Below are 21,851 nucleotides of genomic sequence, written 5' to 3'. Positions count from 1 at the left end.
CTGCAAACCTTCCGCCGGTCTGGGAAGGCTGTGCTAACACTGGAGACCCAATCAACTCATCTGTGACTTGGAGGCAGGAAACTCTGTCCCCAGGAGAAGTTTTGAGAGATTCTGTTCACGTCTCCTTTGTTTTTGTGTCATTGGTGCCTGGTACACCAGCTGGCACATAACTATTTGTGAAATGGATCACTTTAGATGGTCCTTCTAAGGCCAGGCCAGTTCCTGTGGGTGTTCCTGAGCTATAACTGGGTCATCGGATCCCCTGGTTAATCTGTTTCTATCCACATAACCCCACTGGGTTAAGGCCAACTTGGACCATGTCTCTTCTTAAGGACACTTAAAGGGAAGATCCTTTCCGCTTCATCATCATTATTTTCAAACGGTCCTATTCGGTCTAGAACCTCCCCAAGGCCACTAAAGAATGGCCTCTAACTCCCAGGGCCTCTGCCAATGGAGAGGAAGGAGCCTCTCGGGGTCCAAGCCAAACCACTTACCCAAACTGGTTTGCAACGAGTCTGGACTGGCTAGAAGAGCCTGGTTCTGAGGGGTTACACCTGATGCTGACCTCTGGACCATCCTAACCACATCCCTTTTCTGGTCACTCAAGCCCAAACTGAAGGCTGGAAATAATTGTTCCTTACTATCTTCTTCCAGAAGACCATTTGGCAACAATTTTCTTTTCTTTTCTTTTCTTTGTTTTTGTTTTTGTTTTTATGGCCACCCCTCGGCATACAGAAGTTCCCAGGCCAGGAGTCAAATTGGAGCTGCAGCTTTGGCTTCCGTCACAGCCACAGCAACACCAATCCTCAACACATCGAGCGAGGCCAGGAATCAAACTCCCATCCTCACAGAGACAATGTTGGATCCTTATCTTACTGAGCCACATGGGTACTCCTCAGCATCTGTTTTCATAATGGCATTCGAAAGCAAAGATTGGGGGGAAAAACTGAACTAAATGATGATTGCATTATAGGCAGACTTTATAGGCTCCGGATTTCAGGCAGCTTCATCTCTCCCTGAAACACATCGCCTCTCTAATCAGCTGGCTTTGTTCCACTGCTGAATTGCCTTTTAACTTTTGACCATCCTTGAGGGGCACCATGGCACAGTGCAAGAGGAACTCTGCCAGCCTCAAGGCCTGAACTCTAATTCACCTCTGCTGCCTACCGGCTGCTCCACTCTGGGCTGGTCCTGTAACCTTTCTGAAGCTCAGTTTCCACTAAAATAATAACAATGTCTGCTCTTGTTACCCAGTCTAGGTCAGTACTGCTTGCTGCATGACAGGCAAATAAATTGAGATAAATTGCGGGGTAAAGAAGAGCATCTTTATTGGAAGGCCAACAGACCAAGAAGGCAGGGGACTAGTGTCCCAAAGAACCATCTTCCCCAAGTTAGAATTCAGGCTTTTATACCAAAAGGGGAGGGAGGGTGACTGGCTGTTGCAGACCTCTCCGGGCCAGAATCCTTTGTTCTTGCAGCTCTCCAGATAGATCTGATCCCAATGATCATATAAACCTCCAACAAGACAAATGTTATTCTCTGTCCTGCAACTTTTTATCTCTGTATGAATGGAAAAGGGTTACACCTTTAAAAGTCAGAGGCTTGGGAATGGGCAATGCTATATATTTCAGACTATAGACCGCATTGTTAACTCATAGCAAAAGTAATACAATACAAAAGTTACAGTAAAAGAAACAGATCCAATGGGGAGCCAGATTTCCCCTTCCCATTCTGTCTCTGGGTTTGCTTTGTGTTTTGAAGGTATTTTCTAAATGCTAAACCACTGGAGCTCCCATCCTGGTTCAGGGGGTTAAGAACTCAGCTAGCATCCATGAGAATGCGGGTTCGATCCCTGGCCTCACTCAGTTGGTTAAGGATCCGGCATTGCCGTGAGCTGTGGTATAGGTTGCAGGCACCGCTTGGATCTGACATTGCTGTGGCTGTGGTGTAGGCTGGCAGCTGAGATTTGACCCCTAGCCTGGGATTTTCATACGCCACAAATGCAGCCATAAAAAAAATCCAAAAAACCCCCCAAAAAGTCAATAAATTTCAGCTATCTCCAGGGAGCCTGCCAAACCCACTTTAGTTAGCATGTGTCCTATTCTTATGCATATGCACCATCTGTGTAACTGGCTGGTGACAGTTGACTCTAGTGTCTCTTTCAACTGGAAGGAAGCAACGGCAGGCAAGACAGCACTAAGGATTCAGCAAGGTGGGCAGTGGACTCAATCCCCAGGCTCTTGGGCTCCTCTCTGCTCTTGTGGCCCCACACCCTGGCTGCACAAGATCTCAATACAAGCAAACTCCAACTCAGAAAAAAACTGAGCCTTTCTTTTTTTTTTTTTTTTTTTTTTTTTGTCTTTTTGCCATTTCTTGGGCCGCTCCCTCGGCATATGGAGGTTCCCAGGCTAGGGGTCCAATCAGAGCCATAGCTGCCAGCCTACGCCAGAGCCACAGCAACAGGGGATCCGAGCCGCGTCTGCGACCTACACCACAGCCCATGGCAACGCCGGATCATTAACCCACTGAGCAAGGCCAGGGATAGAGCCCGCAACCTCATGGTTCCTAGTCGGATTCGTTAACCACTGTGCCACAACAGGAACTCCTTTCTTTTCTTTTCTTTTCTTTTTTTTTTTTATTATAGTTGATTTACAATATTCTGTCGATTTCTGCTGTACAGTAAAGTGACCCAGCCATGCAGATATGAAACTGAGCTTTTCTACTACCAACAGCCACTACCACTGGCCCAGGCACGTACCACTCCCACTTTCAATTGCCCGCTTATTAATCCATCTCCACACTAGGTTGTGACCTTCCTGAGGCCTAAGAAACCATTCCATTCTTCTCTGTCTCCTCAATGTCTACTCAATGCCTGGCACACACTAGACATTCAGTGACTATGGGCTGGAATGAATGAGCGAGTGAGTGGTGAAACTACTCTGACTGCAAGCCCAGCAACAAAACCAAGGGTAAAAGAGACCCTCTCGGTTGTGTGCCCAGAGTGGGGCAAGAGAAGGAGAATGGTCAGAAGAGAGGATGTCATAGTGGAGGGATCAGCTTTTGGTGAACTTGGCTACCAGAGAGGTTCAGAAACACTAATGAGAAGAGGGGACTCCTATCTTAGCAAGTCAGGGTGTGCCGTGATGGCCTTTCTTAGGAAGAGGACAGTGTAAAGTGAAGTAGGGTTTGCCTGCCTGTCATTTCAAGAGTTGGTTCTGGAGTTCCCGTCGTGGCGCAGTGGTTAACGAATCCGACTAGGAACTATGAGGTTGCAGGTTCAATCCCTGCCCTTGCTCAGTGGGTTAACGATCCGGCGTCGCCATGAGCTGTGGTGTAGGTCGCAGACGCGGCTCAGATCCTGTGTTGCTGTGGCTCTGGTGTAGGCCAGTGGCTACAGCTCCGATTAGACCCCTAGCCTGGGAACCTCCATATGCCGAGGGAGCGGCCCAAGAAATAGCAAAAAGACAAAAAAAAAAGAGTCGGCTCTAATTAAATTGTAAACTTCTAATACAGAACACACATCTACACCAACACCCCTACATACACAGATGTTTATAGCAGTATTATTCCTAATAGCAAAAAAAGAAAAAAAGGAAACAACCCAAATGTCCATCACCTGACAGATGAACAAACAAAATGTGCTATATCCCTACAATGGAATCGTTGTCAGCCACGTAAAGGGGTGAAGTAGGGACCCATGCTACAACATGGATGAACCTTGAAACTGTTACACTAAGTGAATTAAGCCAGATGCCCAGGACTACATATTCTATGATTCCATTTATGTAACAGACCAGAACAGAGAAGTCTATAGAGACACAAAGGAGATTAGTGGTTGCTTAGGACTGTGGGGTATGGGAAGGTATAGTGGGTGAGAGCTAAAGGGTACAGCTCTTTTTTATTTAAATTGAGGTGTAGGTACAGTGTGTGTTAGTTTCAGCAACAGCAAAGTCAGTTACATAGGTATGTCTATGGATTTTCTTCAGAGTCTTTTCTATTATAGTTGATTACAAGATATTGACTATAGTTCCTGTCCTATACAGTAGGACCTTGTGTAAGTAGAAAGGGAGGGAGGTTTGTATCTGCTAATCTCAAACTCCTAGTTTCTCTCTCCCTCCCATCTTTCCCCTTTGGTGACCATAAGTTTGTTTTCTGGATCTGCGGGTCTCTTTTCGTTTTGTATATGAATTCATTTGTATAATTTTCTTAGACTCCATATATAAGCGATATCATAGGATATTTGTCTTTGTCTGACTTACTTCAGTTTTATAATCATCTCTGGGTCCATCTGTGTTGCTCACATGGCATTATTTCATTCTTTTTTTCTGGCTGAGTAGTGTACCATTGTATAAATACACCGTATCTTGAAACACAAATGCAAATTTTTTAAAACGCACAACAGCTAGGTCAAGAGACCTCTGCTACCTTTTTCATTCTTGGTATTTACCCAGAAAAGGGTTATAAGATATAGTTCTTCAAATAATGCTAATGACATTTCTCTGCTTTTTGTTATTCTAGTCATTCAGAGAAAAATCATATATGTCAACATTTATTTGATAACGGATGAACAGAATCTTCTGTTTTTCGATGATGCAAAAGGTTTCAGCTAAACATTCAGAAAGTTGTCAAACTTTACAGATTTACATAACTTGATTTCCTATCAAATAATTCAACTGACTTTAAAAGGTTTTAAGAACATAAAAATGATCAGCAGCCCTAATTATTAGAGAAATACAAATCAAAACTCCAATGAGCTGTTATCTCACACCAGTCAGAATGGCCCCCATCAAAAAGTGAACAAACAATTGAGGTTCCCGATGTGGCACCATGAGATTGGTGGCATCTCTGCAGTGCCAGGACACAGGTTTGATCCCACACCTGGCACAGTGGGGTTAAAGGATCTAGCATTGCCATAGCTGTGGCAGAGGTTGAAACTGCAACCTCAAATCTGATCTCTGGCCTGGGAACTCCATATGCCCTATATAAAAAAGAACATTTTGTATATAAAACAGATAACATATACACACTGCTATATATAATATAGATAACCAACAAGGACCTGCTATAGAGCATAGGGTACCATATTCAATATTGTATAATAACCAATAAAGGAAAAGTATATGAATATATATATGTGTGTGTGTGTGTATTACTGAATCACTTTGCTGTACACCTGACACTAACACAACATTGTGAATCAACCACACTTCAATAAACAAAACACTCACACCATACACAAAAATACACTCAAAATGGCTTAAAGACTTAAACATAAGACAAGACACCATCAAACTCCTAAAAGAGAACATAGGCAAAACATTCTCTGACATCAACCATGCAAATGTTTTCTTAGGTCAGTCTCCCAAGGCAATAGAAATAAAAACAAAAATAAACCAGTGGACCTAATCAAACTTACAAGCTTTTGCACAGCAAAAAAAAAAAAAAAAAAAAAAAATCATCAAAACAAAGACAACTTACAGAATGGGAGAAAATAGTTGCAAACAATGCAACTGACAAGGGCTTAATCTCCAAAATATACAAACAACTCATTCAACTCAACAGCAAAAAACAAAAAATTGAAAAATGCACAGAAGACCTAAATAGACATTTCTCCAAAGACATATGGATGGCCAAAAGGCACATGAAAAAATGCTCAACATCACTAATTATTAGAGAAATGCAAATCAAAACTACATTGAGGTACAACCTCAAACCAGTCAGAATGGCCATCATTAGTAAGTCTACAAACAACAAATGCTGGAGAGGGTGTGGACAACAGGGAACCCTCCTACACTGTTGGTGGGAATGTAAATTGGTACAACCACTATGGAAAACAGTATGGAGGTACCTCAGAAAACTAAATATAGAACTATATGATCCAACAATCGCACTCTGGGGCATATATCCAGACAAAACTCTCCTTGAAAAAGACACATGCACCCCTGTGTTCATTGCAGCACTATTCACAATAGCCAAGACATGGAAACAACCTAAATGTCCATTGACAGATGAGTGGATTAAGAAGATGTGGGATATATATACAGTGGAATACTACTCAGCCACAAAAAAGAACAACTTAATGCCATTTGCAGCAACATGGACAGAACTAGAGACACTCATACTAAGTGAAATGTCAGAAAGAGAAAGACAAATACCATATGATATCATTTATGTCTGGAATCTAATATATGACAGAAATGCACATTTTTCACAGAAAAGAAATGCATGAACTTGGAGAACAGACTTGTGGTTGCCAAGGGGAAGGGGGAGGAAATGGGCTAGACTGGGAATGTGGGGTTCATAGATGCAAACTATTGCCTTTGGAGTAGATAAGCAATGAAATCCTGCTGTATGGCACAGGGAACTATATCTAGTCACTTGTAATGGAACATGATGGAGGATAATGTGAGACAAAGAATCAATCTATCTATCTATGTAATTGGGTCACTTTGCTGTGTCGCAGAAATTGACAGAACATTGTATATCAACTATAATTTAAACAATTTTAAAGTAAATAAAAATATATATAAAAATAAAGCAAAAAATACAGAAAATAAAAATAATACTTAAAAATTTTGCATTTGTGTTAAAAGTTAGATCTTTTTTCCCCTTTATTTCAGGAAGTGTGCACTCTCACGCTCCCCTGAAACACTCAATGTAGTTTTCAACTTTTCATACTTAGGTCCCCTGTGCCTAGTTTTCTTTCTGGCACATTTTCTCACTGCATCCCCTCCTGCTTATAGGCACATCCTCTTTCCTATTTGTAGCAGGCCTCCCGCCCCCGCCCCGTGCAGCCCCCCGACCCCACCCCACCCCCGCCCTGTGCAGCGCCCCCATCCCCGGTTAACCGTGCAGCCACATTCCGGTGATGGAGCCCTGGGGCCCAGCGCGAGAGCGTGGAAACAGCTGACTGCTGACTCAGAAGGGAGAGCAAGCCGCCCACGAATCTCATTGCAGCTCGCTGCTGCATCCCTATCCCAGAATCCTTTGCTGGGTCTGCTGCAGTCTTTTCAACAGACGCTGAGTGAGAAAAAGATGTCCTGTGCGATAAAGATTGATGGGTTTGAATCCCAGCAGGGGTCTCCCACTTGTTAATGACCCAGAAAACATTCCTGCCGACTTTTCTGAGCCTTCTGTTATTTCCTTCATTTTTTTCTCTTCTGTTCTGTTCATGAGCTGGCACATCACCACATAGAGCAGAAGATATGCTGGGCTTCTGATGATGGCTGCACTGCATGGTAGGGAATTTTAACCACTCTCTTCGCATGGTGCTTCCAAACTTGAGAGGTTAGCAGAACTGGGCATTGTTCTTTGGGTTTGCCGCGGGGCTGCAGCGCCAGGCTGGGGAGGATTTCATTCTTTGCCTTGGTGATTAGTCTGTCTGCAGAAATGGGTAGGTTGTAAATGTTCGGATTGCTTAGTCTTCTGCCAGGTGAATAACTAATTTCTCCTGCTGTCTTTGGACCGCTGGTCCTCGCTCCCCCCCCCCCCCCCAACGCCCTTCCCCCGGTGATGCTATATTCTCTGTAAGACCAAGGGAGACCCACTCTATGCTTAAACAAAGGCATCAAATTAGCAAGAATAGGGAGAAAGTCACGAAAGATTTTTCCTGTCAAGTTTCTAATGTGATCTGACCAGATTTTTTTTTTACTACTCTCATTTTAATGTATATATCAACCTATTTTAAATATAAGATTCTCCCACCTCGTGCATCTCTCTGTGGGGTACGAAGATGGGGATGAAAGATTTAATTTGCAGGATTCCTTCCTCAGTACCCCAGGGTGGAGGAGAACGTGCCATTTGTCCCTTCCCCCACCGTGTCCTCTGTTAGAGAAGCCTGGGGTCTGAGGGCCACGGTTCCCAGTTACCAATGGAAACCCCATTCATTCATAATGCATGACTCGACCCTCTGAATCCTGAATGCCATTGATCAGAAAATATGCGAGAGATCATTTGGGGTCTTTCTGATTTTTTTTTTCCTTGCCTTTGAAATAGGCTCAAATCTGGGTGGAGTTCGGTGGTAGCCTTACACAGAAAGGGGGAAAAAAAACTTGACTTGCGCCTTAGGTTTGCTTCCTGCAACAGTGAATATCATTTTTGTATCTGAGAGCTTTTTCTACAATGATGCCCCACCCTGCCATTATTCCTCATTTGGGGGGATAGGAAAGCAAATAGGAAAGCTACTCATTTTAAAAAGTGAATGTTAATTCGTGGCTTTCTGAACCCAAAGGTGAAATGATGTTTTTGTCTTAAGAAAAGATGGTTTCAGCGTCAGAGCTTTAAGGAACAGATCGAGATTCAGAATGAGGCATTTAAAAAATTATTCGCTCAATTCTTTGGCTCAGCTCATTTTACAGTAGTTTTATTCCTTGTGGATGAATTGTTAGAGGCTTTTTATTCTTGGTTCTGTTTTAAGTAGAATATGTAAAGAGAGCCATTTGTTTGCCCAGATTCCGCATTTGATTTCTTCAGTACTGGGATTCGCTCCTGCCTACTGTGAACCAATTTTCTGGTGCCTTTCAGTATTTTGGGCCAGATGCTTTAGCGGTGCCGTTCCGAACCCACTGTAGTGTTCAGTAATGCATGCCCCTCCCCAACAAGCACACAATGAGAAGTTTCATGGGCGCTGTGGGATGAGGAAGAGAAAGCAGCTTTCTGTTGCAGGGATGTGAATAGTGGCCTTTCCTAAACCTCTAAGTATTTCCTTCCAGTTTTCTCCTGGAAAGACACAAGGGATTAGCATCAGAAAGGTTAAAACATGGCTGAGTGTAAAAAGGTTCTCTGATAGAATATGTTCTGTTTCAAGAAACAGGACTGCAGCCTCTATGTAACCCACTCATTTTAAAATGGAAAATAAAATCCCTACACATTTTCACAATAATTAATATTCTAATCACGGAGATGACTTAATTTTCATCTTCTGTGATATGAGTTTGGTAGATTCTGCTGCTTGTGAAATAAAGTAAAACATACTTCTTTGTCTAAGAAATGCAGATATCCTTTACTTGGATATCTTTAGGCATTAATTTCTCCAAACTTAGGACTTTCTTTTATCTATCTTTATTAAGTGGAAAAAAGCCCTAAATATATAGCAATTTTTTTAATTTAAGCTTAATTTTTAAGACTCCCTTATGCCTTTTTTTCATTCTCTGATAACGCTAAGACCTTAACCAAACATTTGTATGTTTAGTAAGATATATGGAAGAGAACTTTAAAAAAAATTGCTACCACATGATTAAGTATTTGATATTTTTTTCTTTTAAAAAGAAAAAATTACTGCTAATTGTGGCAAAATTCTAATTTGCACTAATCTGTAATTGCTTTAAAAAAATCTCCGATGTCATCTGTGCCTCTTTATTTCTTATATAAGGACTTTAGTGTAGATTTTAGTAGAATATGCTCTATAATGGGCTTGACTCTTGGGGTTCTTTGAATATTATTATTGTGTAGATTATCTGAATTTAACAGGTCAGGTTTTCTCCTAGAATTTGGAGATTTAGTTTAGACCAGGGAAGCCCAATATAATTATTCAAATAGCGTCATTGAAAGAAACACTCACTCCTGTGTTTTTTTTTTGCTAGGCTGTCCACCTTTTTCTTATTTTACTGTCTTCTGCCTTTATACTCTCAATAGCTTCTATTCTTCTGTTAAGTCCTTTTTATTATTACCCTTGAAAAACATGTGAATTTAAGTAAACATTTATTCTAATCAACAGCAGATTTAAATAATATGCTCCCTCTCCACCAGGGCAAAAATGATGGCTTTTGCTGTTCGGTAGCCCTGTGTCTTTTGCAGTTCTGATGCAGAATAAATTTCCCTTCCTCCTTCCTGCGAATCTCACCCAACTCCCAGAGTTTAGGGCTCTGGCTGCCCTCTGCCTTTTCTGGGAATATTCAGCCTCTTCATGTGGTCCCCAATGAAAGCAAGGAAGAGGCTTGGCAAGGTGATAGATGAGGGGAGGGGAGCCCCAAGCATCTTGACTGTCCCAGCATCTTGACAGTAAGATGAACGCCAATTAGCCTGACCACTTAACACTCCAGCACACAGCCTCAGCCTCCTGGAACTTAGAAAACCCCAAGCAAAGCTTAGGAACTGCTGCAAAAGGCAAGGCCTTTTATGAAGAAGGTTACTTCCAGTAAGGAAAGAAGTAGGGGAAACAGGTATAGAGACAAATTGGGGGCTTGGCTTAAAAATCAGCTTCGGAGGGGAGACCCCAGCAATCTCGGGAAGCCGTCATACCGCTGACTCTGGAACGAAGGAGAACCCTGGGAGAGCTGGGACACACCCTTCCCTGGAAACAGAAATTAAAGTCCCTGGCCTCCTGGCACCCCCACCCCCCACCCCAGCACACACATCCACACACTCACACGCCTACTGCTGTCAAGAATGATATTGCATCTGGCTTTTCTAATTTACAAAATGGCCCATGTGGGATAGAGGCTTGATTTAACTGGAAATAGGTCACCCTGTTTTAATTTCACCGAAGACTGGCCTCTTTTCTTCCCTCAGTAACAGTGTGGATTTCATTATAGGTGAATGATAAGATGCTCATACATTGGAAAAATTAAACAAATATGTTTTTAAAAGTGTAGTTTAATCTGTGTCTTGAGCTCTAGATAACACCTGCTCTGCCAGGTAAAAAGTAGCCTATTGTGAATTGCAGATACTCCTTAGTGGTTCAAGATCTCTTTTCTGTAAATGTACCCGAAGATTTTTTAATTTCTTGGGGGAACTGATTTTCGCCCATCTGCCCCATTGTCATGGGCCCAAGAACAACAACAACAAAAATGTGCCTAAATTAATAAATAAATTCAGCTAAGTAGCAACAAAGAGAAGCCATAATCCAGGCATGCCATACAGTTAAACAAAAGAAATGGAATCTCGTGCCTTTAGGATGATGTGTCATCAAATGTGCTGCCTCTTACCCACAAATTATGTTACAATTTTATTTTCTGAAGGACTCTTGACCTGTGTCCTAGCCAGACAAGTTTTCTCCAAGTCTCTTCCTTTTTCCAGAAGAGTGCTTTCCGTCTGTCTTTTCTCTCCCATCCTCTCTCACTGCTCCTCCTCACACTATGTCAGCAGTAAAGGGTTTGGATAGTTTTCTGATCTAAATGGTATAATTTGGAGTGGGAATATGGTTTTGACTTTAGAATTGCAGACCCAGGCATTTGTCTTTCATTTCATCTCCTCCTATCAAATTCTTCTTTCCCATTTGGTTGTAATTTCCACCAAGTTGTAGGAGATTTGAGAAGGGGAGCCAGGCAAAATACCAGAGATGACATGAGGAAAGAAATGCTGGGACAGGATTTTTCTGTGCCCAAGGATTTTGTTATGTGATGGTTGCATTGTTTTTACCCACACAAGCTGCCTTTAGTTGGCAAGTCCCAACTAATAAGGAATTTATAGGTCAGCCTTCTTTGATTTTTTTATTTCCATGCATATGTGTCCTCAGAGATTTTTTTTTAATTTCCATGCATATGTGTCCTCCATAGTTCTCAATTTCTTTTCCTGCATTTCCAGTGTGTGCAAATATATCACTAAATGTTTACCCTCTGGATCATGGCATGTGTTGCTAAGCATTAGACTGTCACATAGGAAGGCAGGTAACGTCTGATGTCAACTAAAAACATTCACGAGACTGGTAATGACCATACTCTTTATCATGTAATTCAGCAAATGCCACTCTTGTCTGCTTGAGACTGAGTCTATTGCCATGTTATATTTCATTCTTTTAGTCCATTAAAAAAAATAAATAAAGCATAGGAATTCCTGTTGTGGTACAGAGGAAAAAAATCTGACTAGTAACCATGAGGTTGCAGGTTCAATCCCTGGCCTCACTCAGTGGGTTAAGCATCCGGTGTTGCTGTGAGCTGTGGTGTAGGTCCCAGACGTGGCTCAGATCTGGCATTGCTGTGGCTGTGGTGTAGGCCTGCAGCTGTAGCTCCGGTTCAACCCCTAGCCTGGGAACCTCCAAACCTTTTTAGGGTGTGGCCCTAAAAAGCAAAAAAAAAAAAGTGTCAATCAACATATCTGGGAAACAGAAACAGACTCACAGACAGAGAACAGACCTGGGGTTCCCAATGGATTGGGGAGGGAAGGACTGGGAGTTTGGGATGAGCAGAGGCAAACTAGTATATAGAGGATGGATGAAAAAACAGGAACCTACTGTACAGCACAGGGAACTATATTCACTATCCTGCGCTAAACCATGAAGGAAAAGAATAGGAAAAAGAAGATCCGTACACATACATGTACATACATACACACATATGTAGCTGAGCTTCTTGCTCTACAGCAGAAATAACACAGCGTTGTAAGTCAGCTCTACTTCCATGTGCCTACTGTGTACCAGGCACAAGACTACGGCAGAGCAACCAAACCAAAATCCCTGCCCTTGTGACTCTTGTATCCTCATGAAGGGGGGAGGAGACAATATGCAAAAGAAATACATTGTACACTACATTGTAAAGGGCCTGGTGCTGTGGAGAAAAATAGAGCAAAGACAGCAGCGGCAAGTGCTTGGAGATTGGGGGCTAGTTTCAGCTTTAAACAGAAGGGTCACAAGTTGGGCAGGTGATACTGAGCCAAGGGCTGAAGGGGGCAGTGAACCCCTCTTTAAGCAGTATTTTGGTGCCCACCGACAAGGAACCTCTTTTTTTTTTTTAGCTGCTGACCTGCACCACAGCCATGGCAACGCCAGATCCGAGCCACGTCTGGGACCTACACCACGGCTCATGGCAATGCCAGATCCTTAACCCACTGAGCGAGGCCAGGGATAGAACCTGCATCCTCATGGATACTAGTCAGATTTGTTTCCACTGAGCCACAACAGGAACTCCAAGGAAATTCTTAGAGCTGGTTAATGTCAACATATGACACTAAATCTTAACTATTTATGTAGTTTTAAAATGGCTCTTCCTGCCTTTGCCTCTGTATCATTTCCTTTCTCTTGGCCTTTGGTCAACGTGTCTGGTGATAGTTCCTGCATCCAAAAGCATTTTGGCTCCTGCAGAGACCCAATCCAGCCAGGTGTGTTTTCATGTGTCTCTCTACAGAAATCAGTTTTGCGGATTCCCAGCCAAAGAATGGTTCTTCATTTTTTGGGGGGGAGGGGGAGGGGTGGGGTCTTTTTAGGGCTGTACCTGAGGCATATGAAGGTTCCCAGGCTAGGGGTCCAATTGGAGCTGCAGCTGCTGGCCTACACCACAGCCACAGCAACACCAGATCCAAGCCACATCTGCAACCTACACCACAGCTCACAGCAACGCTGGATCCTTAACCCACTGATCCAGGCCGGGGATCGAACTTGCATCCTCATGGATATCCGTCAGATTCGTTTCCGCTGAGCCATGAAGGGAATTCCCTGGTTCTCTATTCTGAGCTTTATTATCGTGCACTTGTTTCTGCTGGTTCAGTGAGTGAAAAGGATCTTTGATGCTTCAGAACCCAAGATGGGGAAAGAACAGCCAAGAATTTAGATAGTGGTTCCTGCTCTTCTAATCCAGAAGAGCAGACACAGTGGTTGTGCCCCAAGGCTTTGATGAAAGGCTGTCGCATATTCTGTGTCTATTCCTTGCAGCACATTCAGACGGATGGAAGGCTTCCTGCAGCGCTTATTAGCACATTTTCTGCCTCCATTTTCCCCAGCACATTATCCCTTTAGGGGCAGTCAAATTTCTTTCTACTGTAGGCATCCATTCTGTTGAGGGAATGATCATTATCCTGGCAAAGTCTTGGCTGGAGACTCTATGGGGGTTGAAAACCTTTCATGTTGACACTGGGAGTCCTGAAAATCCAAATATCTTCAACAGGTCACTTGTGACAGATTGTAATAGCGTCATGATTTTAAATTACTGCTAATGAGAAACTTAATTTACCATGTAAATTAACAATACTAACAAAGACTTACTCTCACCCCCTACAATAATTATCATAAAGTTAGGAGTTCCCATCGTGGCTCAACAAAAATGAATCTGACTAGGAACCATGAGGTTGCAGGTTGGATCCCTGGCCTCACTCAGCAGGTTAAGGATCTGGCTTTGCCGTGAGCTGTGGTGTAGGTCCCAGACGTGGCTCGGATCTGGCGTTGCTGTGGCTGTGGTGTAGGCCGGCAGCTGTAGCTTCAATTTGACCCCTAGCCAGGGAACCTCCATATGCTGTGGGTGCAGCCCTAAAAAATGCAAAAAAAAAAAAAAAAAATTATCATAAAATTAGAGTGAAAATTAGAATGAAATGTTTTTATTTCCAATTTGGAAGATAAAAAATGTCATCCTAGGAAGTTTCATTTAGTCAACATTTATCATTTAATTGAAACAAATATTTTTTTCCTTGCCCCAAATCCAACATTTTAAGGTTTAAAAAAAGAGTAAAATACAATGTGATGTTTTCTCTCTGCTTGTTTCAATACTCAGAGTGACTGATTATTTCAAAGGGTAATATGAACATTTTCAAAAGCTATTCAAAATAAAATTCTGTTTAACTGATTTCAGCAAAAAAGTTCAATATGATTTTTTTTAAAATATGGAATGAGTCAGTAATTCGTGTGTCGTTCTTGCTCAGGGACCAAATCAACCTTCCAGGTCTGGAATCCATTGTTCCATCGTTGGTACTCTGGGTTTTTTTTTGTCTTTTTGCTTGTTTTTTGTTTTTTTAAAGGCTGCATTTGCAGCAAGCATATGGAAGTTCCCAGGCTAGAGGTCAAATAAGAGCGGCAGCTGCAGGCCTACACCTCAACCACAGCAATGCCAGATCTGAGCTGCATCTGTATTCTAGGCCACAGCAATGCCAGATCTTTAACCTACTGAGTGGGGCCAGGTATCAAACCTGCATCTTCATGGATACTAGCTGGGTTCTTAACCCGATGAGCCACAGTGGGAACTCTCTCTCTAATGTTTTATCAGTCACATACACACACACAGCAGGGCGCCTGTAAAGTGTTACACCTGCTTAAGAGTAGGTATCATCAACTTATCAGATGAGATAGAAAACTTGAAATCTGATTCACCAATGTTACTGGTTGACCTTGGGCCCATCATTTAAACCCTCAGCTTTGGTTTCCTTATTGTAAAGCTAGACAAATGCATTCCCTCCCTATGGAAGGATGTCTTAGGGATGAAGTCTTAGGGATGCAATTAAAGAAAAGCGGATGACGTGCCAACATATTGAGCTCCTGAGAGAAGAGCTACGTTTCATCCAATTGGTGGATATCATTCTCTATTCAGTTTCTTTTGGGAGACATTCTATGAAAGTCTAGCAGATAATACCAGCTAATTAGATATGTCACACCTACACTCTTTCACTAATACAGTGAGTTCTTTTTGAACGTGACATCCTGGTACAGCAGGTGCTTTCACAAGCTCGATCTGTTTATGAATCAGCCTTTTTAAAGAACTTACCTAGAAGGCATAGAGTTGGAAAATGGATGTGTCATGTTTGTAACCATACTCAAATATGTGTAAATAGTAGAATTTTCTAGATAAAAGTTGACATACTTTTTAAAAAGTCGTGGGGAGAGTGAAGAGCCATCATTTATATTTGGAAAAGAGTTTTTCCTTTAGAAAGAATAAGTAGATTGATTCTATAAACACAAGTTCCAGGCCAAGTTCAAAATGTATAAACCAAGCTTCCATCGCACAGCTTTCTTTAAACACAAGGTCGAGGGAGGTGAGGTGCTCCAGGGGCTGAAAGGTCATGGGTTTGCATTCTGACAAACTTATTAACTGAGCTTCAGTTTTAAAAGATCTGTAACAATGGGAATTGGGAGTTCCCGTTGTGGCTCAGCGCTAATGAACCTGACTAAGATCCATGAGGATGAGGGTTCGATCCCTGGCCTTGCTTAGTGGGTTAAGGATTTGGTGTTGCCATGATTAGACTCCTAGTCTGGGAACTTCCATGTGCCATGCCTGCATCCCTAAAAAAAGCAAAAAAAAAAAAAAAAAAAAAGGTGACTTATTTTGGGGTGGCATATTTTGACCCCCTTCAAGTATAATAGTTTGAGAAAACATATTCCTAACGAGACTATTCTATTCAATGTATGCTATAATAAGACTATATGCTAAAAAAATTATAAATATCATGTAATCAATATCTATTATATTACAAATATATTACATATCTTAAATATAATGCATATATGTAAAATATAAACACCTATTATATCATAAGAAGACTCTAAATATCTATTCAGATATAGTTGTGGCTAAAGGCATGAACAGGCAGTAACTTTGTAAGTTGTTTTTTTAATACTTTATTTTTTATTTTTTTATTTTTAAATACTCAATGAATTTTATTACATTTATAGTTGTGCAACAATCATCACAACCAAATTTTATAGCATTTCCATCCCAAACCCTCAGTGAATCCCCCCACCCCCCAACCTGTCTCTTTTGGAAATCATAAGTTTTTCAATGTCTGTGAGTCAGTATCTGTTCTGCAAGGAAGTTCATTGTGTCCTTTTTTTAGATTCCACATGTCAGTGGAAGCATTTGATGTTGATGTCTCATTGTCTGACCAGCTTCACTTAGCATGATAATTTCTAGGTCCATCCATGTTGCTGCAGATGCCATTGGCAATAGCTTTGTTAAGTATTCATCCTGCAGCTGCCCCTGCTTCGAAACTCAGCAAGCTATGACCTTGTACAACATACCATCTTCCAGTTTGTTTTCTTTGTTTGCGTGGCAAACGTGTGGCTTTGATTGAATTACAAAACCAGGCCCTTCACTGTACACCGTCTATATGATGAGGGTTGGTTATGGTCCTTCTGAGGTCATGGACATGGAATTCTCCCTGTGCCTCTAGCGAATGTCAGTGATGATTTGCAGCTACAGGTTGTCACGTTTTTCCATTTTGGTTTTTCTGTCTGACAGCAGCACCGTGCAGGGTCAAAGACAGCCGGCCCCCCATGTCAGTGGTCTAGGATGGCCAGTGAAGCCACCAACATCCCAAGTCCTGTGGTGCGCCAGATTGACAAGCAGTTTCTGATTTGCAGTATATGCCTGGAAAGATACAAGAATCCCAAGGTTCTCCCCTGTCTGCACACTTTCTGCGAGAGGTAAGCCTCCTTTGTGCTCAGAGATGGGAGCTTCACAGACTCACCTCCTCTAAGCTGCCGAAGGGTTCTTTCCAGAATTCTCCAGTTACCTGTGGGAGACAATACACGTTTTGTGCTTCTGATAACCATCCAGAAACATAATCATGAGCTGCCAAGAATTTACTTTATTTCCTAAAAGCTATAAGCGGGAGGGAACGGTCCAATAGCTATTGATTTATTTCCCCAGGAGATGGGGCATAAAATATTTTAAGATGCAAAATTTTTCAAAATGTTCCCTTTGGTTATTTGTGAAACAATTTTTGCCAACCATAGCATTCCTCATAGAGGATCTTTGGTGAGGGCCAGTTAAAAATCTTATTTTCTCCTGCATAACAAATCAGGTAAAACACCTGCATATATAAGGAGTTAATTGAAAGGAGAGAGCTTTTCTCCAAAGATACCTCAGAAAACACATACTGGTGGCACATTTGAACATTAGGATGTTTCAGATGAAGGAAAAAAAAAAGTATATATATATGGGGTGTTCCTATTGTGGCTCAGTGGTAATTAACCTGACTAGTATCCATGAGGACTCGGGTTCAGTCCCTGTCCTGGCTCAGTGGGTTAAAGGATCCAGCACTGCCGTGAGCTGTGGTGTAGGTCGCAGACGTGGCTCGGATCTGGTGTTGTTGTGGCTGTGGCATAGGCCAGCAGCTGCAGCTCTCATTAGATCCCTAGCCTGGGAACCTCCATATGCTGTGGGTATGGCCCTAAAAAGACAAAAAAAATTATATATATATATGAAATAATTATAAATTTTCTGAATATACAATTTGCTACCTATGAAAAACTTTTTAAAAAAAATTTTTTTTAATTTTTTTTTACGGCTGAACCTGTGGCATATGGAAGTTCCCGGGCCAGGGTTCAAATCAGCTGCTGCTGCCAGCCACAGCCACAGCCACAGCAACACCAGATCTGAGCCGCATCTGTGACCTACACCACAGCTTGCGGCAACGCCAGATCCTCAACCCACTGAGCGAGGCAAGAGACTGAACCTCCATCCTCACAGATACTACTTTGGTTCTTAACCTGCTGAGCCACAATGGGAACTCCTCAAACTTCTCTCTTTTTTTTTAATCTCTCTTTTCTTTCTTCTTCCCTTTTTTTTTTTTTTTTCCTTTTTTCAGCTGCACTTGGGGCATATGGAAATTCCCAGGCCAGGGATTGAATCCCAGCCTCAGCTGCAACCTACACCACAGCTCTGGCAACTCCAGATCCTTAACCCACTGCACCACAGCAGGAACTCCTCCAGTGACTTCAAATCAATGCTAATTACATGTACCATCCAGTTTAACATACATCTGTTATCTGTCTGAATGTGCTTTGAGTTGATTTACTTTGGAAGGTCTGAAAGGCAACAGAATAACCACATCCTTGGTGGTGATGGATGGCTGGAGAAGGTGGATTTGCTACTTGTGGTTGTAGTGTTGTGTTTCTTTGTTTTGAGGTGTGTGAGTGTGCTTGTATGTACAGTTTTTTGTTTCAAGTGGTATATGAGACCCTGATACTTTATACTTCATTCATTTTACACCTGCCTTAAGTACTGTATAATTTACATTCTCAAAATGCTAAATAGAGAGTGATTTTTCACTCGTCACTCAGGGGCTGTAGCCAAAATATGAACGCCAGCTAATTGTCCGCGCATCCTCGGGCTCATGTAGTAAGATCATTCTTTGATGTGCACTAGTCGGCACAGCCTGGTGCTCTAGAGCCACTCAGCGTGAGCTTGGCAGAGCTGCCCCGTACCCCAGTGTTCAGTGCCTGGTCGGCCTGTTTTTGGCCCCATTTCCTGGCTCTGACAGGTGAGAAGCAGAACTTCTGGGCTGCCTTGGGTTTCCCACTGCCCTCTCAATTAGGTCTAGCCCAACCCACTTCCCCTCCCCATCCAATAGCTGGTGCTGGAGATTTTCCAGATCCTATGGCAACAAGTCCCTGTGGGATGCTATGTGTTGACATTGTTTTAGCATCGTGTGCATTGAACTTCTTTCTTTTGTTTTTCTGCCATATCCAAGGCATATGGAAGTTCCTGGGCCAGGGATCAAAACTGAGCCACAGCTGCAGCAACACCAGGTCCTTCACCCACTGGGCCACAGCCAGAACTCCTGAACTTGTTTTCTTCTGAAGGTGCTGGCCATTTCCTTTAAAATAGGAAAATTTGGGGAGTTCCCGTTGTGGCTCAGTGTTTAATGAATCCTACTAGGAACTATGGGCTTGTGCGTTCAATCCCTGGCTTTGCTCAGTGGGTTAAGGATCCAGCATTGCCGTGAGCTGTGGTGTAGGTCACAGACACAACTTGGATCCTGAGTTGCTGTGGCTGTGGTGTAGGCTGGTGGCTGTGGCTCCGATTCTGTCCCTGGCCTGGGAGCTTCCATGTGCCACATGTGTGGCCCTGAGAAGCAAAAAAAAAAAAAAAAAAAAAAAAAAAAAGACAAAATATCACCAGCAGGGGGGCTTGGAAGAGAAACACAGCCCCTGGCCTCATGACGCTTACAGCCTAGTGGAGGAGCCAGTCAGTAACCACCTAATCCCTCTGATTGATGTGAAATTAAAGCAGTGACAAGGGCTACACATTAGAAGGACACAAGCGGCCCCATTAGAGGGGAATCGGCTGTCATCAGGGAAGCGTTCCTGAAGAAGTGATGATTAGGCAGAAATCCCAACAACGAATCAGAATTGGAGTTTCCCTTGTGGCACAGCGGGTTACAAACCTGACTAGTATCCGTGAGGACACAGGTTCCATCCCTAGCCTCTCTCAGTGGGTCAGGCATCTGGTGTTGCCATGAGCTGTGGTGTAGGTCGCAGATGCAGCTTGGGTCCGACGTTGCTGTGACTGTGGTGTAGGCTGGCAGCTGCAGCTCTGACTCAACCTCCTAGTCTGGGAACTTCCATATGCAGCCCTAAAAAAGCGAAAAAAAGAAAAAGAAAAGAAAGAAAGAATTAATTTAGCATAGGGGAGTGAGCAGAAGAAAAGAATGTCATCTATTAGCAAAGGTGTAGCGTGACAGGGACCACGAGACTTTGGAAGGATTGAAATAAGCCCTGTGTGGCAGATGTGCAGCAAATGAGGGGAAAAGACAGAAAACATGTAGGTGCCGATCCCAGACATTCATGATCCATATCACCACATGCAGGTTCTTGCTTGCACTGTAAGTGGAGGCAGCCGTGGCAGCGTTTCATCTTAGCTGTGAGGAGGAAGGAGATTTATAGGGTCAGCTTTGAGTGTGGGGGATGCCTCTCTGGTTGCCATAAGGAGAAGGGTGAGGAGGTTCAAGGCGGCTGATGGTGAACCAGGGGTAGGGCTACTCGGAAATCTAAGCCAGAGTGGTGTGATGCAGAGCCGGAGACCTGGGCACGCTGGAAAGACATTTAAGAATTTCCAGGCATTGGTGGTGGGTTGCCGTGGACTGTGAAGGCCTATCAGGGAATTACTGTTTACAAACTGCTCCAGGAGTTCTGTCGTGGCTCAGTGGGTTAAGGACCCGACATCGTCTCTGTGAGGATGCGGTTTGATCCCTGGCCTCGCTCAGTGGGTTAAAGATCCCACGTTACTGCAAGCTGCTGTGTAGGTCACAGACGTGGCTCCGATTCAACCCCTGACTGAGGAGCCTCCATATGCCGAAGGTGCAGTGATAAAAAGAAAAAAACAAAATAAAATAAAATAATCTGCTTCTAATAAAGAAAAACAGACTCAGATCTTCGGCTTAGATCTAGCATTGCTGTGGCTGTGGCATAGGCCTGCAGCTGCAGCTCTAATTTGACCCTTGGCCCGGGAACTTCCATATGCTGCAGGTGCGGCTGTAAAACAGAAAAAGAAGGAGCAAGTCCTAGTTCTGGATTGCTTAGATGACCAAGGTGCTGTTCATTGAGACAGGCGGAGACACAGTTTGCAGGAAGATCATGGGTTTGGTTTTGGACATGGGGAGTTCTAGAACCTGCAGGGCATCTAAGAGATGTCAAGAGAGCAGTTGGTGTACAGATATGCGGCTCAGAGGAGACCTGAAATATAAACATGGAGTGGGGTACTTTATGTACTAAATATAATATCCCAGAGAGAGAAGAGGGCTTACAATAAGCCTTGATTAACTCCAAACTATACTGACTCAGTAGAAAAGTTAGAGCAGGCAGAAGGAGAACCAGGTGGATGGCGTCATACGCCAGGAAAGATCAAGTTTCCATGAAGCCAAGGGTTTGATCCCTGGCCCCGCTCAGTGGGTTAAAGATCCATTGTTGCCATGAGCTGTGGTGTAAGTTGCAGACCTGGCTCAGATCTGGCGTTGCTGTGGCTGTGGCTTAGGCCGGAAGCTGCAGCTCCAATTAGTTCCCTGGCCTGGGAACCTCCATACATGCCACAGGTGCAGCCCTAAAAAGATTCAAAAAAAAAAGAAGAAGAAAGAAAGAAAGAAAAGGAGGGGTGGGGAGGCAGAGGTCAGGCTTGATGAATGCCGCTGAGAAGTCTAGTCTAGTTCTAGACAGTTGAAACATGTCTGTTAGATTTAGATGTCACTAGTGACCTTAGCTTGCTAAACTGTTTCATCTCTAGCTTTGGCTCAGTGCTCTCTGCTTGTGTGACATTGGGAAGGTCAGTTAACCTCATATCTTACCCCATCTTCAAGATAGAAGAAATGGGGTGAAATCAGAGGTTTTCAGATTCTGCTTGTCGGAGATACTGGGGAACATTGTACAGCATGGTTATGTTGAGCATATATTCTGGTGCCGAATTGTCTGGTTTTGAACTCTTGCTGTGCCCTTGCCTGCCCAA

The 21,851-nt window shown here is 43.0% G+C and overlaps 1 protein-coding gene across 38 annotated transcripts in view; it reads left to right on the top strand.

The window, feature by feature from the left end:
- Positions 1-21,851, top strand: part of TRIM2 (tripartite motif containing 2) — a 191,670-nt gene that overhangs the window by 119,015 nt on the left and 50,804 nt on the right. For 14 of the 38 annotated variants that reach the window (XR_014812796.1, XM_084972648.1, XM_084972641.1 and 11 more), the window contains one exon: positions 16,869-17,053. The exons of 2 other annotated variants lie outside the window; for them this stretch is intronic. Coding sequence is in view for 35 of the 36 variants with exons in the window: in XM_021101488.2 (XP_020957147.1) it covers positions 16,869-17,053 (185 nt within the window). In the remaining variant the exon portion in view is untranslated. Of the gene's footprint in view, positions 1-6,979; positions 7,288-16,868; positions 17,054-21,851 lie in introns of those variants that run through there. 22 more of the 38 variants (XM_084972635.1, XM_084972634.1, XM_021101498.2 and 19 more) reach the window with 5 other exon arrangements.

The sequence above is a fragment of the Sus scrofa genome, chromosome 8 (assembly GCF_054392235.1).
Source record: "Sus scrofa isolate SSC_HxYL_T2T_F1_AM1 chromosome 8, Sscrofa_HxYL_maternal_Yorkshire_Landrace_v2.0, whole genome shotgun sequence".
In the NCBI taxonomy this organism is placed as follows: domain Eukaryota; kingdom Metazoa; phylum Chordata; class Mammalia; order Artiodactyla; family Suidae; genus Sus; species Sus scrofa.
The sequence above is the reverse complement of the archived record's forward strand: the minus strand, read 5'-3'. Positions and strand labels throughout refer to the sequence as shown.